The sequence below is a fragment of the Plecotus auritus genome (genome assembly GCF_963455305.1).
Source record: "Plecotus auritus genome assembly, chromosome: 10".
Taxonomy (NCBI): Eukaryota; Metazoa; Chordata; class Mammalia; order Chiroptera; family Vespertilionidae; genus Plecotus; species Plecotus auritus.
Genome location: NC_137785.1, coordinates 54526518 through 54546907, shown reverse-complemented (window position 1 = coordinate 54546907; position 20390 = coordinate 54526518). Strand labels below are relative to the sequence as shown.

General features: G+C 62.0%; 1 protein-coding gene across 6 annotated transcripts in view; it reads right to left on the bottom strand.

The window, feature by feature from the left end:
* Positions 1–205: 205 nt before the first annotated feature.
* Positions 206–20390, bottom strand: part of KIFC3 (kinesin family member C3) — a 35937-nt gene continuing 15752 nt past the window's right edge. For 3 of the 6 annotated variants that reach the window (XM_080645165.1, XM_080645168.1, XM_080645167.1), the window contains 18 exons: positions 19302–19504; positions 11062–11127; positions 10379–10522; positions 10019–10258; positions 9377–9550; positions 8675–8822; positions 8465–8595; positions 7330–7441; positions 6157–6338; positions 5193–5297; positions 3883–4013; positions 3196–3319; positions 2892–3021; positions 2576–2805; positions 2188–2322; positions 1649–1757; positions 1075–1100; positions 206–895 (listed from right to left, as the gene is read on the bottom strand). In XM_080645165.1, the coding sequence (XP_080501291.1) occupies positions 1096–1100; positions 1649–1757; positions 2188–2322; positions 2576–2805; positions 2892–3021; positions 3196–3319; positions 3883–4013; positions 5193–5297; positions 6157–6338; positions 7330–7441; positions 8465–8595; positions 8675–8822; positions 9377–9550; positions 10019–10258; positions 10379–10522; positions 11062–11127; positions 19302–19504 (2369 nt within the window). In that variant the 3' untranslated portion in view covers positions 206–895; positions 1075–1095. The remainder of the gene's footprint in view (positions 896–1074; positions 1101–1648; positions 1758–2187; positions 2323–2575; positions 2806–2891; positions 3022–3195; positions 3320–3882; positions 4014–5192; positions 5298–6156; positions 6339–7329; positions 7442–8464; positions 8596–8674; positions 8823–9376; positions 9551–10018; positions 10259–10378; positions 10523–11061; positions 11128–19301; positions 19505–20390) is intronic. The other 3 variants (XM_080645166.1, XM_080645169.1, XM_080645170.1) reach the window with 1 other exon arrangement.

The window sequence follows — 20390 nt, the reverse complement described above, 5'->3', positions numbered from 1 at the left end:
ACCTGTAAGACGGAGGTGACAACACCGTTGATGGGTCAGTGACGAGGGGAGGGGGCACTAGCTGTACCCATCGTGGATGTTCAGGCCACGCGATCCTTACTCAGGGCAGGTCTGGGGCTGAGGGTGACCCGCCAGCAGCGGGAACCAGCAGCACCGGCTGACACCCTGCTCCTGGGGCTCACAAGACCCATTCTTCAGACCACACGTGTGTAAAAAGGCTTTTATTTTAATATTAAAAATGGCTAAGCTTCCAAAAGTTCTTAAATAGGCTTTCAGAGGAGCAAATGGTCAGGAGGCCAGTGAGCAAGGAGAGAGCCTGGTGCCAGGCGGATGGGGGAGCAGCAGAGTCCCCGCCCCCTGGCCTCCTGCCAGCCATAAATAACCCGGCCGGTCGGCCTGGCAGGCAGGCCGCGCTATGTACACAACGAACACTATACCCATGCCCGGTGCGGGCCCTGGGAGGACTGCCCCTAGGGTGCCCACCACCCAGCCCATCCCACGGTTCCTGTGCCTCCCGGGGGCTCCTCAGCCACCCACCGCAGAGGGCGCCCTGCAGGCTGGGAGAGGTGGGCCAGCCCAGGCGAGAGCCACCTCCCAACACTGCTGCCCTCCCCACAACGGACCACTCTCTGGGGGTCTGGGCCTGCCAGGTGGAGCGGGCCAGCCCTGCCCTTCCAGCCCACGTCGTTTGCACCAAGAGCACAGCCGAGAGACACCGTTTCCTTCTGAACATGTTTCTCATCTCGGGGAGACACAGGAGGGCGAGCCTCCTCTCTGGCCTCCGCCTCCCAGGCTCCCAGCGCTGCGGCGGGAGCAGGCCCGTGAGGCCTCGGGACCCAGACCCTGACACGGCAGGGCGGACACGTCCATCACACAGGCAGCGGCCTGGACTTCCCTGCAGGGGGAGGGGGCTTGTTAGCCTCCGTTGAAGAGCAGGAGGGAGCAGGCAGAAGCACACAGACAGACAGCAGGCAGCAGGACAGACCCAGCCCTGAGCAGCAGGCTCCCGGCACAGCCCTACAACCCAAGGCGAGGTCAGGTGCGGGCAGCCCTGGGCCACTGGCCCACACTCACCTGGAGACAGCAGCCCCAGCCTCAGGCTGAAATCAAAGCAACAGGCGTCTCACTGGCGGGCTTGCCTTGGGCCAGGACCCCAGGACCTGCCGCCCCTGTTTGTACCCAAGCACTGGCTGGGCCTTTCTGTGAGTGGGGCAAGTTGGGGGCTGGAGGCCTGGATCCCAGTCCCTGGCCAGGCTCACTCCTCGTCTAGGACGTGGGGTGAGCCCTGCCCTTTCCACCCCGGAGCTGAGGCTCAGGGCTGGTGACGCAGACCTGCTTTGACGGGCGTATTGCGGGAGCCCAGCCAGCCCAGCCAGGGACACTCATGTCCTGGGCCTAAGTCACCAGCCCACGAGGAGCCCTTGGGGAGGGGGGGTCCTTCGGTTTCCCTCTGTGAAACGGACACAGCACCATCTGCCCTGGCTAAAGCCCAGGGCCAGGGAAGGTTGTGAAACAGGCTCTGGAGTTTTAGAAACTTTGTTTAAAAAGACAATTTTTAAAAAGCCCGTCTAGGTAAGGGCAGTCCCGTGGCGGTGCCTGGCCCTTCGGGGTGGCTCACCACCCACCCGCCCACCCCCTAAATGCTCACCCGAGGGCTGCAGCCTCCTCCGGATGGAGCCCGGGCGGCTGGAGGTCCCAGAGCCGGGGGCCGAATGGGCTCGAGCTGAGGCGGGTGGCGTCTGGCAGGCTGGCTCCCACTGTGGGCAGGGGGAGCAGGTGGGTGGGGCCGTGCTCGCCGCACCCCTCCACCACGCTCCCTCCCCTCCCCACCCCGCCTCCTGACACTGCTTCCTCGTCTGCAAAATGGCTGCCGTGACGTGCCCAGCTCGTTCTTGCGAGAGGTAAACAGGTAACACGTGGAAAGGCGTGAACCAGTCAATGCTGAGCACCTGGGCGCCACCCTGCGCCCCGCCCACCCCAGCCGGCTGATGACCCCACGGCACCTCGAAGGCCAAGGACTACTTTTGCTACTGGGTTTGGGTTCAAGTTTTGGCTCCAGCCCCTCTGACATCTCCTCCCCCCGCACCCGCCCTGCCCCAGGCTGTAACCCCTCCCAGACCCTCCCTCTGGCTCCTGACCTGGAAGTCTCTGACCCAGTGCCCCAGCAGGCCTGTGCCATCCCCCTACCTCCAGATGTTCTTGGCTGGACCAGGACCCCAGCTCTGCCCTGCGGGACCCGGGGCCCAGCTCCACAGAGCGCACCCTCTCAGCAAACTTGAGGGAGTAGAGGGTCTCGCTGGTGTTCTTCTCCACGGGGGACACCTAGGGGACATGAGGGCTCACTCCCCACCCAAGCCAGCTGCCCCCACAGAACAAGGGGGCAGCATGCTCACCAGAGGGCGCTCACGGCCAGGGGACTCTGGCCCAAAGGAAGGAATTTGGGAGGCACACGGGGTGTGTGGCCCTGTCAGAGAGCATGTCACTGACTTTGGAGCTGCTGAGGACAAGGGTCCCTTCCCTGCACAGCCTGGGTACCCAGAAGGGGCCGGTGCTGGCCAAGACCCCGGTCCCTCACCTGCACCACCATGAGGGTCTTGCTGTCCCCGCTGAGCGAGTCCTGCAGGAGGTAGGTGAGCTTGGAGTTGCGGAAGGGCACGTGGCCCTGGCGGGAGCGCAGCGCCGCGATGACGTCCCCCAGGGCCGACAGCGACTTGTTGATGTGCTGCGCCTCCCGCAGGCGGCTGCCCTCGGCCCCCGACTTGCCCACGCGCTCCGAGCCGGCCAAGTCCACCAGGTTCAGCTTCCCTGTGGGAGGGCGCTGGGCAGGTTAAGGGCGCCCCAGAGGCGGGTGTGCTGGGGGGCTGGGCAGGCTGCCCCGGGCCCTCACTCACCCGTGGTGCGGAGGCCGGTGCTGCAGTCCACGCCACGCACCGTCACGATGAGCAGGGCGTGCGAGCGGGAGCTGTGCTCGTTCAGGTTGGTGAACTCCGTGGTGCGGTTGGTGTGGCCGAACTCGAACACCTGGGGGTGGGCGGGGCAGAGGTACAGGGCTCGAGTGGGGCCTTGGGATCGCCCCGTCCCCAAGTACCCCTGGAGGAGTGTCACCCTCTGCATTGTAGGGAGGAGGAAACAGGCTCAGAAAGCTCTGGGCGGGGTCTCCCCACATTTCCCCGCCCCGTCCCCCCAGCCCCACACCTTGTTGATGTCGTCCACGCTCTGCACCCGGAACTCCGTCAGCCCTGGCACATACAGCTGCCCGCTGCCGTCGGGGCACAGCCGGATCTCCAGTTTCTCCTGGGGCTCCTGCCCCAACAGGTCCCTGCCGGGGTGGGGGTGGAGGGGACGATAGTCACTCTCGCCTCCTGTGTCTGCTGGCTCTGCACCTGCCCCAAACCTGGAATGTCCCCCATCCAACCACACCCCTGCCTGGACACTGGGCTAAGCCCCTCCTCCGCCAGCTCCTCCCTGCACTCAGCCCACTGAAGGGCGAAGACCAATTGTCCCCCAAAAGGCCTGCGGAGGTGCTCCTCCTGCCCCCACAGTGCACTGGCCCCTGGGCAGCCCCCCCACAGCCCTCTCTCATCACGCCTGGGCAGCCCGCAGGTATGGGGGGAGCTTCCAGGGGAAAAGGAACTCCTCAGTGAGCAGAGAGAGCGCCCTCCTCCCTGCCCACTGGTGGGGAGGGGCCTGGGGCCAGCAGACCCTCTGAGCTGAGTCCTGGTGTACAGCCCCCCACTCCTTCTTCAAGGAGGCTCCACATTCCCATCCCACCTGGCTCTACATGGTCCTGATACCACAAAGCTTCCCGGAGGCATGTGCCACCCCAGGGCCGCCCACCTGATGACCCTCCCCCCCGCCCCCCCGCCCCCCCGAGCCTCAAACCTGAGGGCCTCGTTGTAGATCTCGGCTGCGCTGACGGTGATGGTGAACTCCCAGTCGGAGGCCTTCTCCTGCACCTCGGAGAAGAGCAGCTGCAGGGCCCGCTGGTTGATGCCTGGGTTCTCAGGGGTTCCCTGGGGGCAGAAGCAAGACCCCGTGAGCTGGGCCCCTCCCCACCATGAGGGGTGGCCCATGCAGATGCTCACAGGGTGCCTGTGGCCCCCAGCGCCCTCCAGCTGCCCCTCGCAGGCCAGCCTCCCTGCCCGAAGCCTCCGTCTGCAGGCTGGTCTGTCCCCACATCCCCTCTCCCCACTGCAAGCAACTTCATTCACCTCCTCGGGCCTCAGTTTCCCACCTTTAAAATGGTACCACCCTGCCGGACTGCCCTAGACAGAGCAGGGCGCCCAGGTGAAACGCCCGGCCGGGGACAGCACGGCTGCTGGGAGCCAGATGTGTACCTGGCCCTGGTGAGCCGCCTGGGAGGGATACGGGGAACCCAATTTCCCTGCCGCTGCCCACACTGGGCCGATATCAGGGAGGCCCAGGCGGAGCCGGCAGGGACCTTGGGACCCTGAGCTCCTGGCCTTTCTGAAAGGAAATCTCACCTGGGCTCTTGCTTCCCCTCTGACGGCCCCTCCCACCAGAGGGCCCTCTCACTCCCCTTGTCCCCACACCAGGACACTTGGCCTCCGTCTCTACCCAGGAAACCGCACCCCCCCTCCCGCCCGGTCCCTCACCTGCACCAAGAGCCAGGGAAATGCTGACAAACCAAAGACACCCGGGGGCCAGCCTTCCTTTTTCATCTACAGTCAGGATTCGTCCTCTAGATGCTGGGTCCCCGAGGGGAGGGGACAGCCACAGCAGGGAGGTGGCAGCTAAGAGCAGGGCTCCCACAACAGTCTTCACCGGCCAGTCTCTCTCACAGCAGCCGGCCCGGACCTCCTCCTCCAGGGCGGAGACCTGCCCTCATTCATCCTGACAGCCCCAGGGCCCAGCCCGGCAGCCACACAGCAGGAGCCCAATAAATGCGTGTGGAGCCCAATCAATTCCATGAGCGCCCGGTCCTGAGAGAATGACTCTGACTTCAGGCCAAGACCCTTCTGTTAGGTGGTGGTTGTCACCCCTGCCTCTCCTACCACTGGGACCATTCCAGTGCCCTTGGGCAAGGCGCCCCCTCTTCAGGCCCTGGTCACTGGGGAGGTTGTGAAGAGCGAGTGAGGCAAAACACACCACACAGAACCCTGAGCCCCCACCCATGGCAGCAAGGGGTGGTCCTCACTGTCTGAACTCCACCCCAGGCAGCGGGCACCCACCTCCATCGTGTACGTCTTGCCAGCACCCGTCTGGCCGTAGGCGAAGATGCAGACATTGAACCCGTCGATGCAGGAGGTGATCAGGGCCTGCACCTCCTGGAAGACCTGGGGAGGGGACATGGGATGGAGGGTGTGGGGCTGCTGGGACCAGGGTCCCCACCAGCTCCTAGTCCGGCCACTCCCCCTGACCGCTCCCTCCTTCAGCAATAACACAGCACGTGACTGGACACCGGCTCACTGTGGAGCAATCCGCGACTAACGAGTCAGTGGCGCTAGACACCGATGGTAACTTCGCTGCCGCTGCCGAAAGACGGACGGGAAGACAGGGCAGTGCCTACTGCCCGCCAACACCTGAGGAGGGCCGCCCAGCCCTGGAGCGCAGGAGACCCGCCCCCACCCCTAGAGGGCGCAGCCAAATGAAGGCAGAGGCCAGTCACATGCCTGGCACCTCCTCCGCCTGCCTGCCTGACAGTGGGCAGAGGACGGGGGCAAAGGTAGGGCCGGGCATAGAGGAGAGCACAGGCAAAACAGGCCCGGCAGGTTGGCCCTGGCAGAGATGAGACAAGAGCAGATGCTGAGACCCCACGCCTCTCACAGGCTGGAGGGACCCGGCTCAAAGCTGGCCAGGGTCATGTGGCTATGAGGAGCCACGTGGGTGGGCGGAGCTTTGAGGGTGGGAGGAGCTTTGAGGGTGGGAGGGGCCACGTGGGTGGGAGGGACTGTGCCTGGATCTCTCCTTGCCAGCAGAGGCTTCTAAGGCCCTCAGTCTTAGCTTCCCACCCTCTTCTCTCCAGAGGGAAGGAGGGACCCTGACACCCAGGCTTCTCTATCCTGTCTCCCCCCACTCACACTGCTTTCTGTCCACCCCCCACCATCTCTCCCTTTCCTGGTGAGTGTCTCTGTGTCCCCCCCTCTCCACGGCTCTCGGTCCCTTCTCCCCACCCCACCGAAGAGCCACACTCACGTCCTGCTGGGAGGCCCTCGGGGAGAAGACCTTGTCCAGCTCGAAGGATACAGGCTTCCCTTTGTGCAGCAGGTGGATGATGGAGTCATCGTCGGGATCGAAGGTCACTGCGTTGCTCGCCTCAGGTCCTTCCCCATCCTCTTTGGTGACTGGCCGGACACGAGCAATCACCCGGATGTTGCCTGGATTGGGTGGGGGAGGAGAGAAGGGGACAGGCTGGGTCAAGACCAGACGGCTTCCATGCTGGTGCCCGCTGGAATCCTAAGCAGGCTAGTGGCTCAGGAGCCTCCTGCCTTCTAAGCAAGGCCCCCAGGGCCACACAGCTGGTGTCAGTCACTCACACTGTAGTATGAATTCCCTTATTGGTACATTTTCTTCCTGAGCAAACCAGTTGAGGGCGGGAGCTTCCCCTTGGGGACAGGGAGAAAGGTCAATTGTGGGGATCGTGTGGATAGGAGGAAGGGGAACGCCCTGGGAATTGCTGGCAGAGGCTGCCTTTAGGGGGTGGGATGTCTGGAGGCATGGATCTTCAAGCCCTTCGGTGGGATCCCGGTGCCCCTGGAATGAAAACTCCCCACCACAGCTCGCCTGGGTCCACCTTCCCCCTCCACCTGTCCACGCCAACTCCCAGCCCAGGCCTCAGATCTAGCTTTGCCTCCTCCAGGAAGCCCCCCAACACCCCTTCCTCCTCGGCCCTGGCAACGGAACCCCTGTCGGGGTTCCCTGGCTGATGGAGGATCACGGTCTGCCCTCCCAGCTGAAGTGAGTGCCGTGAGGCAGGGATGGCGCCTGTGGGCCCACAGCCAGGTCTCCGTGTCTGGAGCAGCACCTGGCACAGGACAGGTGCTCCCTAGGCCTTTGTGCGGTGACCAGGTGAAATCTCAGGCTTGGCCCGGCCCTCGGTCAGAACCAGTGGCGTTGCAGCCACTCACCACCCAGGCCTGGGGGAGGCCTGCTGTGGGCACTGGCAAGGGCCTCGGGGCTGGACAGATCCAAGCCCTGACTGCTCTGTCTCCGTTGCTTTACCCTCAAAGACGGAAAGACAACAGCTCCTCAGTGACAGGGCAGAGATCCAAGGAGCGGTGCTGGGGCCGTGGGGAGGGGCAGGATCACCCCTGAGCCAGGGAGAGGGCCCCTGTGCTGGCACCCCCTCCCCACCAACCCCGAAGTCACCTTTCAGCCGCACGAGCTCGTTGTGGCATTTCTTGCGCAGCTGCAGCTCCCGGCGGTACTTGCGCAGCAGCTCCTGGTTGTTGCTGTTGACCTCCTCGATGGCCTGGCCGATCTGGTGGGGGACACGCAGCACCGTCGGGGGGCAGCTCCACAGACTGCCTGCCCCCCGGCTGGCTGAGCACCGTCCCCCGCCCTGGGCTGAGTCCCCTCTGGGGAGGAGGGGTGCTGCTGCCAGTTCCATTGCACAAAGAAGGAAACTGAGCCCCCGAGAGGCTGAGCCAGCAGTTGAAGGTTGCCTGGCGGCACAAGCAGAGCGGCATCTCGGCTTTACGCCACAGCACTCGCACTCGACCTCAGCTTCCGCTGGACCCAAACCCCAGCTCTACCCTGAGCAGCTGGGGACCCGAGGCAACAGGCTCAATGTCTTCAAGCCTCAGTTCTCCCATCCGTGAAGTGGGGCTAACACCATCTAATTCGTGGATCTGTAGGAGCTGGTAGGCAAAGATCTCCATGCTGCATTTCACAGGGGGAAGCAGCAAGATGCCAGGCACACGCCCCTATGCTGCCCTGTGGGTAAGAGGGCATAGAACACCCGGGAATTGCCAGCACAGAGGCCGCCTTCGGGAGCAGGCTGGCAGAGTCCTTTCCTTCTCATCTGATGCCCTTCTTTCTACCATGTCCATGTCTTACTGACATAATATTTTAAAGAAGAACTATTTTCTACTCCTAAAACATATCAGTCTCTCTACCCTGCAGAGCCATCATTCAGATTCAAGGAGCCGACGGCTATAAAAGGCTCAGGGTGTGGGAGGCATGTGAGAGACACTGGCTAGTCTCACATCAAACAAGCGCAGCTTGCAAAACTTAAATTCAAGCTAACAGATGGAAGGATGTATGTAGCATGTCTGAGATATGAGGGTATCTGTAACATGTTTGGGTTCAAGAGTCAGAACAGAACAAATGCCCAAATGCCTGCCCCTGAGCAGACTTTTTCAAACAGGGTCTGGGGTGGCAGTGTGTGGGGGCACAGCTGTCTGGAGCTCAGCCTGTATTCTGGAAGAGCACCTGGGGGGATGCGGCCTGTGCCCAAGGGCTCAAGGCCTCTCCCAGCTCCACCCCCAGGGCTGGCACTCACCTCGGCCTTGACGCCCTTGAGGGCCTCCTGCAGCAGCAGGGGGAAGCCGCGCACCTGCCGCTTGAGCCCGTTGTAGTCGTTGGTGAGGGTCCGCAGCGCTGGCTGCAGCGTCAGCAGGTTGGTCCGGACGCCTATGGGACGGGCGGGGTGTCAGGCGCACGGGGGAGGGGCTGCAGCGTGGGGCGGGCCAGGGCCCAGGTGGCAGCTCACCTGCCAGGTTCTCGTGCACGGCCTTCATCTCCACCTGGGCCCTGGCGAAGGCCTCCTCGATGGCCCGGTTCTTGTCCTCCTCCAGGGACTGCATCTCCTCCAGCATCTGCCCGTGCGCCCGCTCCAGCTCCGCCTCGTACATGGCGATCTGGCGGCCAAGCCCAGAGGCTCAGTACATGGGGCTGGGGGTGTGTGTGTGTGTGTGCCAGAAAGAAGCCCTGTCTCTTCTTACCCCTCCCCCACACACACACCTGAACACACGCACACGCACACACACAGGAGAGGGGCAGGATGGCCATCTCCCCCACGGAGCCATGAGCTCCTTGCAGCTCCTTCCCTACATTGCTCTAGCACCAGCCTGGGTCCGGGCACATGATAGGTGTGCACACCCCAGGAGAGCGTGTTGCTATGATACTGACTAGAGCACCCTTCCGAGAGCGGGTGTGTGGAGCCCAAGGCCTCTGTGAGAAGAGCCTCTTGTGAGTCGGTCCCTGAGCCGCACTGTGAGGTGTGATCGCATCGTTTTATAGATGAGGAAACAGAGACTCCGACAAAACTGGCCCTTGTTCACACGGTCAGCGGGAAGAGGAGGGACCAGAGCCCGGGTCTGTGGCCCTGTACGAACGGCTGGCCTCTGCTGCGTGCACGTACTGCCCCACAGCCATGCGCACCCCCACACGCACCCCCACACGGCCTGCACACCTGGGCCCGCAGCTGTGCGGTCAGCTGGTGCGAGCTCTGCAGCTGCTGCTCCATCTCCTTCAGCACCTGTCTCTGCATGGCCACCTGCTCCTGCAGGTGCTGGTTCCGGGTCTGGGACTCGTTGAGGGCCTGCTTGGTCTTGGACGACTCCACCTCCACCGTCTTGATGACATACTGCGGGCGAGAGAGGGAGGGGAGCATGGAAGTGTGAGTGCGCCTCGACCTCACTCTGAGGCCTTGAGCCTCAGCTGGCCTGGGGAGGGGACCCTCAGGGACATCCCACCAAGAGCCCCTGAAAAAAACAGAGACGCGGCAAGGTCCTGGCTTCCCAGATGGCTGCCGGCGCCTCCTGGAGTCTCCTCTTAATGAGCCACTAGGAGCCCGGCTGTGGCCCCAGCCTCAGCACAGAACAGATGAGAGCAAAGATGAGGGCACCCAGTGATGCCCTATGTCCATGCCTGGCCTGCGGTGGGCACCTCAAGCATCGGTTGCCAGATGCCTACCATGTGCCTGGCCCTGGAGAGCAAGAGGGGGGACAGGCCAGACCTGGAGCGCCGCCTTCACCACTCACACCTGCTCCTGCATGCCAGCCCTACCCCGGGCACCAGGGGCCAAGTGCTGAGGCACAGCCCAGGCTCCCACCTTGATGGGCGGTGACTGGGCCCGCAGGTTGGCGATGGTCTCGTGGCTGTCGCGCAGGCGCCGGCTGAGCCGCTCCTCCTCCTGGGCCTTCTCGGCCAGGCAGTCCTTGAGCCGCAGCTCCACCTCGGCCAGCCGGTCGGTCTTCTGTTGCACCTCCAGGTTCAGCTCGGAGAGCATGCTTTTGTTCTCCGCCACCTCCAGCTGCAGCTGGGCCAGCCTGTCCCGGAGCTGGGCGCTCTCCTGCAGACGGGGAACAGGCCAGGACCCGTGTGAGGCAGACAGACAGGCGGACAAGCCGGCAGGGTCCCTGTGAGGAGCCAGTACCCTGTTAGGAATGGGCCCTCGTGGCCCTGTGCTCACCTGGCTGTGCTCGCAGCCCGTGCAGGGGGCCGCCGGCTTTGCACGCAGCTCCTGCAGCTCGGCCTCGCAGCGCCGCATCTCCTGCCTCAGTCGCTCATTCTCCACCATCAGCAGGTCCCGGTGCTTCTCCAGGTCCGTGCCTCCCTGCAGAGTCAGCCCAGGGGGCATGTGGCCAGGGCCCATCAAGGGGGAGCAAGCGGGGGGTGGGGGGGGACAGAGTGTGTGCAAGGGCAGGGGAGTGGGGGGGAGAAAGACAGAAGGAGAAAAGAGAAAGGAAGGCAAGCGAGGGAGAGAAGGGACTCACGAGATAAAGGTGAAGACAGGAGAGAAAGATGGAGAGGGTGGTGAGACAGGAACTGCTCTGGCAGCACCCCACCCCCATCACCCCCATCACCCTATTTTCCTGAGTGTGAAAGTCACAAGTCATATTTATACAGAGTTCACACTCCCGTTTTACATCGCAGGGGAGAATTCACCTCCCGCCCGGGGCGTCATGTGACCTCGGAGGGCCTGTGAAGGTGGTAAATATCCAGGAGCATTTCCCAGACAGGACGCTGCCCCCCTTGCTCTGCTCGGGCTCACACCCCTCACCCCTCACCCCTCGTCTGGAGGCCAGAATGCACATTGGGCCCCCGCCCGCTGCCCCCCACCCCCCACCCCGAGGGATGCGTTGGTGGCCTCACCAGCTCTGATCGGAGGCGGCTCACTTCCTGGGCCTGGCTGATGAGCTTCTCCTTCAGGCTCTCCACCTGCCAGCACAAAGCCAGGGTCACAATGAGCCCTGCTCCTCTCCAGCCCACACCCAGGCCTCAGCCCAGCCCTCCCTGTGTCCGAGCATCAGACCACACCTGGGACTCCAGGTGAGAGACACCTGGCCTGGGCCTGCCAGCCTTCAGCACCCTCTCCCACCCAGGACCCAGCGGCCTGAGCTCCCAGGCAAGTCTGCGGGCAGATGCAGCAGAGGTCGCGACCCCCGCACCCTCCGGGCTCAGGCCGGGGCAGCTCACCGGGAGGCGCAGGACGCTGCCCCTCAGGATGCGTGCCTTACACAGGCCCCCGCCAAGGCCTGCACCTGCTTCTGTATCTGTAACTTTATATTCTTTTCTCTTAAAAGGCCCCCCGGACTGTGTAAACGGTAGGCACTAGAAAGCCAGGATCCGTCCTCGCCCAGCCCCTAGAATTTTCCACGTTGAGTGGTTCCTCGTGAGGCAGCCTGCGGAGACGGGTCTGCCAGTGAGCAGGGCACATCTGGGACCTGTGTCCACCCCAGCTCCCAGCCTGCCTTGCAGGAGTTACGGCTGGGTGAGAAGGGGGTGTGCACCCCATCCGGAGGCGAGGGTGACCTGGCTCGGCGGGAACCCTCGGCGGGGAAACCAGCCCCGAGCGGGCAGATCCCAGAAGGGGACCTCCAGCTGGCCGCAGACCCTCTCCTTGGAAAAGAACCAAAATGCACACAAGGGCTTTGACTCTGACGTGAGCACGCTTGCAGTTTTCCCTGCAGAGCACTCTGGAATGTGCACCCCATGCCCTGGACTCCCTCTGAGGAGGGTGCGGGGTGTGGCTTTCACAGCGGGCCACGCAACACTGTTCCATGGCTAAACAGCAGGTGACAAAGCCCCCTGCCTCCAGGGGCCACCAGGTGAGGCAGGTGAGGGGCAGTGTGGACTGGACCCCCAGGATCACCTGCAGGAGGCAGCCACCGTGCACCCTGTGGACGGGGCCAGGAGGACACAGGCTCGGTATCGCCAACCTTCCGACCTTTCCAAAGAGGCCAGACCGAGGGGTTTCCGGGGTGTGTGTGTGAAATCTCCCGACTTTAATGGCGGAGGGGCCATCCACAGTCTGCGGGCACCAGGACCAGGGCTCAGTCTTCCGGGCCTGGAGACGGCGGCTGAACCACGCGTCTGTCGGGCCGCTGCCTCTCCAAGGCGGTTGGGAGGAAGCCGGCCAGGGGCTCCACCCCGCCTCTGAGGCAATGGCCCGACACAGCGCTGTCACTCATGGTTGGGGACAGGGATCCCAAAACACAGACCCAGAGAGGGGCTGGGAGGCCCAACCTGGCTTCACAAGTCCTCCGGGTGGACAAGCGGGGGGGGGGGGGGGTGTCCCCTAAGGGCACAGCCAGGAGAGCTGGAGGGTCCATTCCTACAGCGCCCCCCCCCCCCCCCCCGAGCAATGTGCTGGGCCATGGGCCACGCAGGTCGCAAAGCTCATGCCACTCTCTGCACGCTCCCGATACCCCTCTGCTAAGAGCCTGATGGGAGGGGTGCTCAGTGCCTTGGCCCCGCAGGGGAATGAGGAACAGTTTGCACAAGGCAGCGTTCCATTCCTGAGTCACAAAACCGGGAATCACTCGAGCACCAACCTTGGGGAAGGGGCAGCCTGTAGGGGCACAGACTGGCGTGCAGCCATTAGCTGTGTTTACCGGGAGCCTGAAGTGACACAGGGAAACGTGTCTCAACACAAAGAAAAACCCAAAACCGAACCGTGCGAGCATGCCACGAAGTGGAGGTCCCTGGGCTATAGAATTATTTGACCAATTCTTTACGCTTTTCAGTTATTTTTAAGTCTCAAAGAATGTGTATTCTTCTTGCACTCCCTTCACCCTAAAACAGGCGGGTCTATTTCCTTTTGAAAGGTTGGGGTCCCCCCCTCCCCAGGGTCCTCCCCCAGAAATCACCCCAGCACGGTCCATTTGTGAGCGGGCGGCCCAGACAGGCTGTGTCCTCGGAGCGGGCTGGGTGTGCTCTGACCTCGCTTGTCCCCAGCGCGCTGCCTGGCACTCAGACTCGATGCAACGGAAGTGGGGTTTTCCAGCATTTACCGGGGGGTCAGGATGCCCACCTGCCACCTGCCCGCAGCCAGGCTCCAGTCTCCTTCTTGCATCACAATCGGAACCCTGGGTGCTCTGGGCTCTGCCTAGAACTCTGAGGGGCGCCCCAAACGGAGATGCCTACAAAGGGGGCCGAGAGCTGGGTGAGGGGTTGAGGGAGGGGCTGTAAATGACTCCTTTGGTCAGAGTGTCAGACACTCAGTCACCTCCCGGTTTACTTAGGGCAGCAGGGGACACAGCTCCACACTGGGGGTGGCTGCTCAGGCGCAAACCATCCATGGGGTGGGTGACGGCACCCCGGCAGGCAAGCTCCTGTGGGGGCTGGGAGATGGGAAGCTGCCCAGAGGGGTCTGCTTTGGGAAGGCTGGGATGGGGGAGGGGTGGGGGGAGGGGTGGGGGGAGGTGCCAGGAGTCCCCAAGTCAGGAAAACAATGAGCAAAAAGAGACAGAGGCACCCAGAGGACCTCAGATGGGAGACGCCTGCAGGCTCAGAGCAGTGAGGGCAGAGTGGGGGGCTGAGGGTGAACCTCACCAGAGAGAAGGGACTGCCTGGGAGGGAGCCCCCGAGGCACCCTCTTTGTGCACCCACCATGGCTCTCCGTAGGTACGAAGAGGGAGGGGCCTTCTCTATTGCTCATCACCAGCCCCAGGCCCAGCAGGTGCCCAGCACACAGCAGGTCCCCATAACCACCTCAAGCACCCGCGCGGGCAGCCAGCACGCTCCAAGTGCAGAGCCGCAGGACGAGGCAGGCTCCCGACAGGGGCTGTGGGGCTCCAGGCCAGCTCGGTGTCAGCCCCAGGGTGGAGGAAGGGACCAGGCTGGGCATGGACCACACAGGTGTCAGCCAGAGAAACTGAGTCACGGGCCTGGTGCAGAGGAGCCTTGGGGTTGCAGGGAGCCGGGCCTGACAGTTACATCTCCTGGTGGGCGGGCGGGGCCGCCCTGCGCAGATCTGTTTTCTCAGCTGCCCCCCATCAACGCCCGACAACCTGCTGCTCACCTCCTGCCACGCTGGCCCGGCCTCAGCTGGCTCCTAAGGGAAGGAAGGCTCTCCAGGGACCAGGAGAGGCGTTACTAAGCTGGGGAGGCGAGAGGGCCTGGGGAGCCATTGGGCCTCAGGAAAACAGCCCAGAGGCCAGAGGGGCAGCCCCAGAGAGAACCCCACACTGTCCCCAACATGCTCCCTCTCCCAGGAGACCTGACCCCTGGCTCCGTGACCTGTGACCAGGCCTGACCTGTCCATCCGGCCCTGCCTCCGCTGCCACGTTTCTGCATCCGAGTCCTTCTGCCACGGAGGGGCAGTGGGAAGCGTGGACCCCCAGGCCAGAGGGGCCAGGTTCCAATACAGACACCGCCCTACCCTCCAGACAACCTTGGACAGTCTCAGCTTCGCCACGCCCCTGGGTGTCCTCCTCTGTATGCTGGGACCCCGGCTCCAGGGACGGCCCCAAGAGGAGGGGGAGCTGGGACCCCGGCTCCAGGGACGGCCCCAAGAGGAGCGGGAGCTGGGACCCCGGCTCCAGGGACGGCCCCAAGAGGAGGGGGAGCTTGAAGCCACCAGGACATCACCTGGGGCTGTCACTGCCGATGTCCAGGGAGGGTCATCCTCTGTAGCCACAGCCCCCCTTGGTGGCCAGACCAAGACCTGTGGCCTCTGTGGCCTGGGTCAGCCAGGTGCTCAAGGACTGAGAAGGGGACCTTTGGCCTGAATGCTCCCACAAAAGTCTCCATCCGACACTCACCAGGGGGAGGCCTGAAAGGTCTCCTGCAGCCCTCACGAGCCCCGTTTACTGAGTCGGCTTCACCAGCGGGGAGGGGTTTCTTCATAACGGCAACACTTTGAACCCCCCACTCCTGAGGCAGGTACTATTATTATGCCCATTTCACAGGAAGAAAAACTGAGGTTCCAAGAGATTAAGCCTTGGATAAGCAACTTGCTCAAGGTCACCTGCCCACTAAGTGGCAAACCTAGGATTGTAACTCAGCCCCCGAACCAGGTTGACCCCCACAGCCCTCACTCGATTTTTTTGTTTTGTTAATCCTCACCTGAGGACATTTTTTTCATTGATTTTTTTTTTTAAGAGAGAGAGTGGAAAGGAGATAGGGAGGGAGGGAGAGAGAAACATCAATGTGAGAGAGATACATTGACTGGTTGCCTCCCGCACGTGCTCCAACTGGGGCTGGGGAACAAGCCTGCAACCTGGGTACATGCCCTTGACCGGGAATCGAACCCGAGACCCTTAGGTGTGAGGTCCGATGCTCTAACCACTGAACCACGCTGGCCAGGGCAGCGTCCTCACTCAACCACCCTTAACACTGCCTGCCTTTCAGGAAGAGCCACGCTCAGACGGCGAGGCTGGGAGCCAGGCACCAAGGCGACGAGGTGGAGGGACCCCACGACGGGCTTTCCTTAGAGGGTCAACATGGAGAAGACCAGGAAGGTCAATGTGTGTCAAACCACAGTGAGGCTGACAGGAGACCGGAGCGCGCAGGAGGGACCCTCACAAGGCACAGCGCTTTCCAGTTTACCATCCATTTTCCTGTCCAGGCTCACTCCTGACCTGCCCAACAGCCTCGAAGCCACACTTCTCAGCCTGTTTCGACACTGGGAAATGCCGGCTCCCACCGGAAGTCACTTCCTGTGGCTGCACAGCCAGCGAGTGGCAAAGCCAGGACCAGAATCCTGCCCCCGGATCCAAATCCAAACTCTTCCCTGTGAAGGGAGTGGTAGCACCCATAGACCTGGACCCTCTCATTGGGTCCTGGTATCATGTCCGCTGTACAGATGGGGAAACTGACATTGTGCAGCGTGACGGTTAACTAGCCCAAGTCACACAGCTCATGAGGAGGGCCAACACCAGGATTCGAACCCAGCTCCGGGCCCACATGGTTGGCCACGGCTCCACAGGGTATGGGACCCTCTAGAGCAGCCGTGGGCAAACTACGGCCCGCGGGCCAGATCCGGCTGTTCTATCCGGTTCTCTTGCTCTCCCCTCCGCTCCTTTACTTTGAATTTATATTAGTTCACACAAACACTCCATCCATGCTTTTGTTCCGGCCCTCCAGTCCAGTTTAAGAAGCCATTGTGGCCCTCGAGTCAAAAAGTTTGCCCACCCCTGCTCTAGAGAGAGGCTCAGGGACTGGAGCTTGAGGTGCAGTCACTGAGAAATTAGCAGAAAAGAGCTGACAGGATGTCTGAGGATAGCCCAGCTGGTGTGGCTCAGTGGTTGAATGTCAACCTATGAACCAGGAGGTCACTGTCTGATTCCCGGTCGGGGCATAAGCCTGGGTTGCAGGCTCGATCCCCAGTGTGGGGCATGCAGGAGGCAGCCGATCAATGGTTCTCTTTCATCATTGCTATTTTTATCTCTCTCTCCCTCTCCCTTCCTCTGTGAAATCAATAAAAATACATTTTTTAAAACAGAAAGAATGCCTGAGGATAAACCAAAGTGAGCAAAGACCAGGCACCCATCAGAATTCCCATTTCTCCAAAGGGCCCAGAGGAGTGGGGGCTGGGAGGGTGGTGGGAGCCAGGGGTGGGGCCCAGAGTGTCTGCAGGGCTGGGGCTGGGAGACACCGAAAAGGCTGTGATGCTTTCCCTTCAACTTCCCCTCTAAGAAGTAAGTAGATTTTGCTAATCAAGGGAAAAAAACGTTAAAAAAAAAAAAAAAAAAAAACTTGTTGAAAGTTACAAAAGACCACTATTACTATGATTTCATTTACATGAAATGTTCCCAAAACAGGCAAATCCATAAAACAGAAAGCAGATCGGCGGTTGCCAGGAGTCGGGGGGAGGGGGAGTGACTTAATAGGGGTGATGCAAATGTTCTGCAATTAGAGAGGTGGTGGTTGCCTCACCACCTGCACATACTTCAGACCATTAGCTGTACCCCTAAAAGGGGGTGGGTTTTATGGTAAGTGATTCTATCTCAGTGAAGCTCTTTAAAAACAAAACACGTGTTTGAGAAGTGAAGAGCCTGGGCCGTCTACACTGGGGAAGATGAGGGAAAGGCTGCTGAGAGCTCCCGGGGGCTGGGGGCCAGATGTGTGTGCTGTGGGGTCCTGCACCAGCCCCACAGCCCTAGGGCAGTGCCTGTGCCACGTGTCAGCTACTCAGGCCTCGGTTCCGCCTTCATACTGTCAGCCCCCCGGACCCTCCGGTTCCACATCCTCACATCAACCAACCTCAGGTTAAAAATATTGGGAAAAAGCCTGGCTGGTGTTACGCGTCGACCTATGAACCAGGAGGTCCACTGTTCGATTTGGGTCAGGGCACATGCCTGGGTTGCGGGCTCGATCCCCAGGAACGGGTGTGCAGGGGGCAGCCGATCCATGATTCTCTCTCATCGTTGAGGTTTCTATCCCTCTCTCCCTCTCCCTTCCTCTCTTTGATATAAAAAATATATACATTTAAAAAATTTTTTTAATTGGGGAAAAAACTCCAGAAAGTTGATCCCTAAGCAATATAGTATAACAACTATTTACACAGCATTTGTATTAGGCATTATAATTAATCTAGAGATGATTTCCAGTATATGAGAGGAGGTATGTAGGTTATGTGCAAATACTAAGCCATTTTATATAAGGGACTTGAGCATCTGAGGATTTGGGCATCCCTGAGGGATGGGGGGGGGGGGGGGCGCGCGCGGTCTGGAACCATCCCCCAGTGGATACCACAGTCCCTTTGCTCTGACGGACCTGCTCCCTCAGCTCAGAACACATTTCCTCTGCTCTGGGCCCGACCTCAGCGCAGTGTCACTTTCTCAAGGAAGCCATCCCTGACCTCACCAGCAGGTCCTGACCCCCCAGACCAAGCCCTTAAGCCCCACGTGTGCCCACCCTAGGAGCCCTTGTTACTCTTCCCACTTGACATGGGTGTGTGTAACCAAAGTCCGTCCTCCCTGAGCCTGCAGCCCCCACGGGCCAGGGCGTGTCTGTCTCCCTGGGCATCCCCAGAACTCAGCTCGGTGCCCGTACATACCGGACACCCAGCAAACATCTGGGAGGAAGGCAGGTGGGCACCGCAGGAGCCAGCAGTGTGCAAAGCCGCCACGGCACAGCCTGCCTTGGGGAACCCCTATTCGCGGGGCAAACGGGCCCAGAGGCAGCAAACAATGGGGTCAGCATTTAAGAGGGAGACCCGGGCACTAGGACGCCCCAAGGAGGACCAACCAACCCAGCAAGGGTCTGAGAGTGGTCTGGACAGGTAGTTCTTGAGAGCAGGACACACCTGAAGGCTGGGGAAAATGCTACCTTTAAAGAGGGCATGAAAAGAACCCACTGCCCCCGGCACTGAGGGCAAGTCACAGCATTCATGATGCTCAGTCAAGAGAAGGGCCACGTGCTGGGGGACCACAGAGAAAGAACTTGCTTCACCCAAAGGCAGGGCTTTCCACAGACCAGGCCCAGACCCAGTGCAGGGGAGGGGCAGATAGTGGGGACCGTGGGGAGTGGGGAGGGTCAGACACAGGCACAAGACACAGACAGGACAGTGGGAGTGGGGAGCGGAGCCCAAGGAGAGGGGCCGGGGCGTCCATGTATGGGGAAGAAGAGAATAAAGCAGCCAGGCACGCAGAGGAGGGCTGGTGATCGCCCCCACCGGGCGTGCCGCTCGCGAGCTGAGAGTCCCCGAGTGTCCCCCTGGCCTTCGAACGAAGAAAACGACGCTCACAGCCTAAACCTGTGGCTCTCCCTGGCCGCCAGCGGTTTGAGAGCGCCCTCCTCCATGTGCACTCACACCAGCCTCCCTTCCTGCTGGTGTTCCAGGGGGTGACCTCTGCAATGACTTTGGGGTGGACTCGGGGCGGGAAGCATCCCTGCACCTTCCTGCTGCTCTCACGTCTGCACGTGCTGCCCGTCACTCTGGGGAGGCAGGTCCGGGGCCTGGGGACCATGAGGAATGGGCACGAGGATGACCAGGCCTCTGACTCTCACCATTTCGCCCGCTCGTGCACCTCCCGAGCCAGGAGAGGAGCCCCTAGCTGTCCATCATGCCGGTGGCCTGGAGGGTTCCAGGTGACCGGGGTGATGTCCTCCGACCTGCTCCATGGTGGGCAGTGGCTTCTGCCCGTCCCCTCCTCCCTAGGTACCTGGTTCTGCAGCTGGGTGGAGGCGGCTTGCTGGTCACCGTCTCGGAGGGCCAGCCTCTCCCGCAGGGCTGCCAGCTCCTCCTGCAGCTGGGCTTTGTCCTCCTGCAGCCGAGCCATGGCCTCCACCATCCTATGCACCACGGGGGCCGTACCTGGCGGCCCCGACAGGCTCGAGCACCTCCCGCTGCCAAAGAGCCGCCCACCTATGAGCAAAGTAGTGGCCGATCAGCAGGGCAGCAGAGGTCCACCCTGGCGGAGGAGAGGGGCCGTCCTGGCAGGGCCGACCGCACCATCGCACCGTCGGGGACAGGAGGGAATGCTAGCGGAGGGGATGGGGCCGGGAGAGGCCTGGGCAGCAGCGTGGGGCAGCCGGGGGGCTCCGGGGTCTGCCTCAGAGGGAGCCACTGCAGCGGGCAGCTTCCGGGGGGCGGAACTGCCTGGATGGGGACTCAGGAAAGCAACTTCCACCGAATCCTCCCTTCAAAGCATGGGTTCTAGGTCTGATGGGTGACACCTTCTCCATGGCCCGCCTGCAGGTCATCGCGGCTGAGAAAGGTCTGCCAGTTCTCTGGCAGCAGCTGGGAAGGAGTCAGGTTACCTCCCCGTAAAACACTACTCCTAGGGGAGCAGGCTTTCCTTACACCCCAAACCCTCTCCAGAGTAAGAAAGCGGGTGGGGGCTCCGTCCGCAGGGTGTGGTCACCAGCACACAGAGAGGGAGGACAGGGAAAGGTGTGCGTGTGCCAGGAACAGACAGACCAGGACGCAGAGACAGACAGACACGGCACGTGGACAGGAACACAGACAGGCCGCTCTGGGGCGGACACCTGCCCTGGGCGGGATCGACGGCAGGGACCGCACTGGGGGGAGGACTTGTTAGTACGGGGTGGGCTAACTCCTGAGTCCTCCTCCAGCCACAGCCACCCACGGTCCTGCCACCAAGAGCAGAAGAGAGACAGACAGATGGGTGTCGGGACAAAGACACAGAAAGGAGCCTGTGACCAGGAGGCTTGCCAGAGCTTGCTTCGAGGGCACCGCGGATGGCCATGGGCTCTGCAGGCCGGGAGCTGGCACGGAGCTCGGGAGGAGG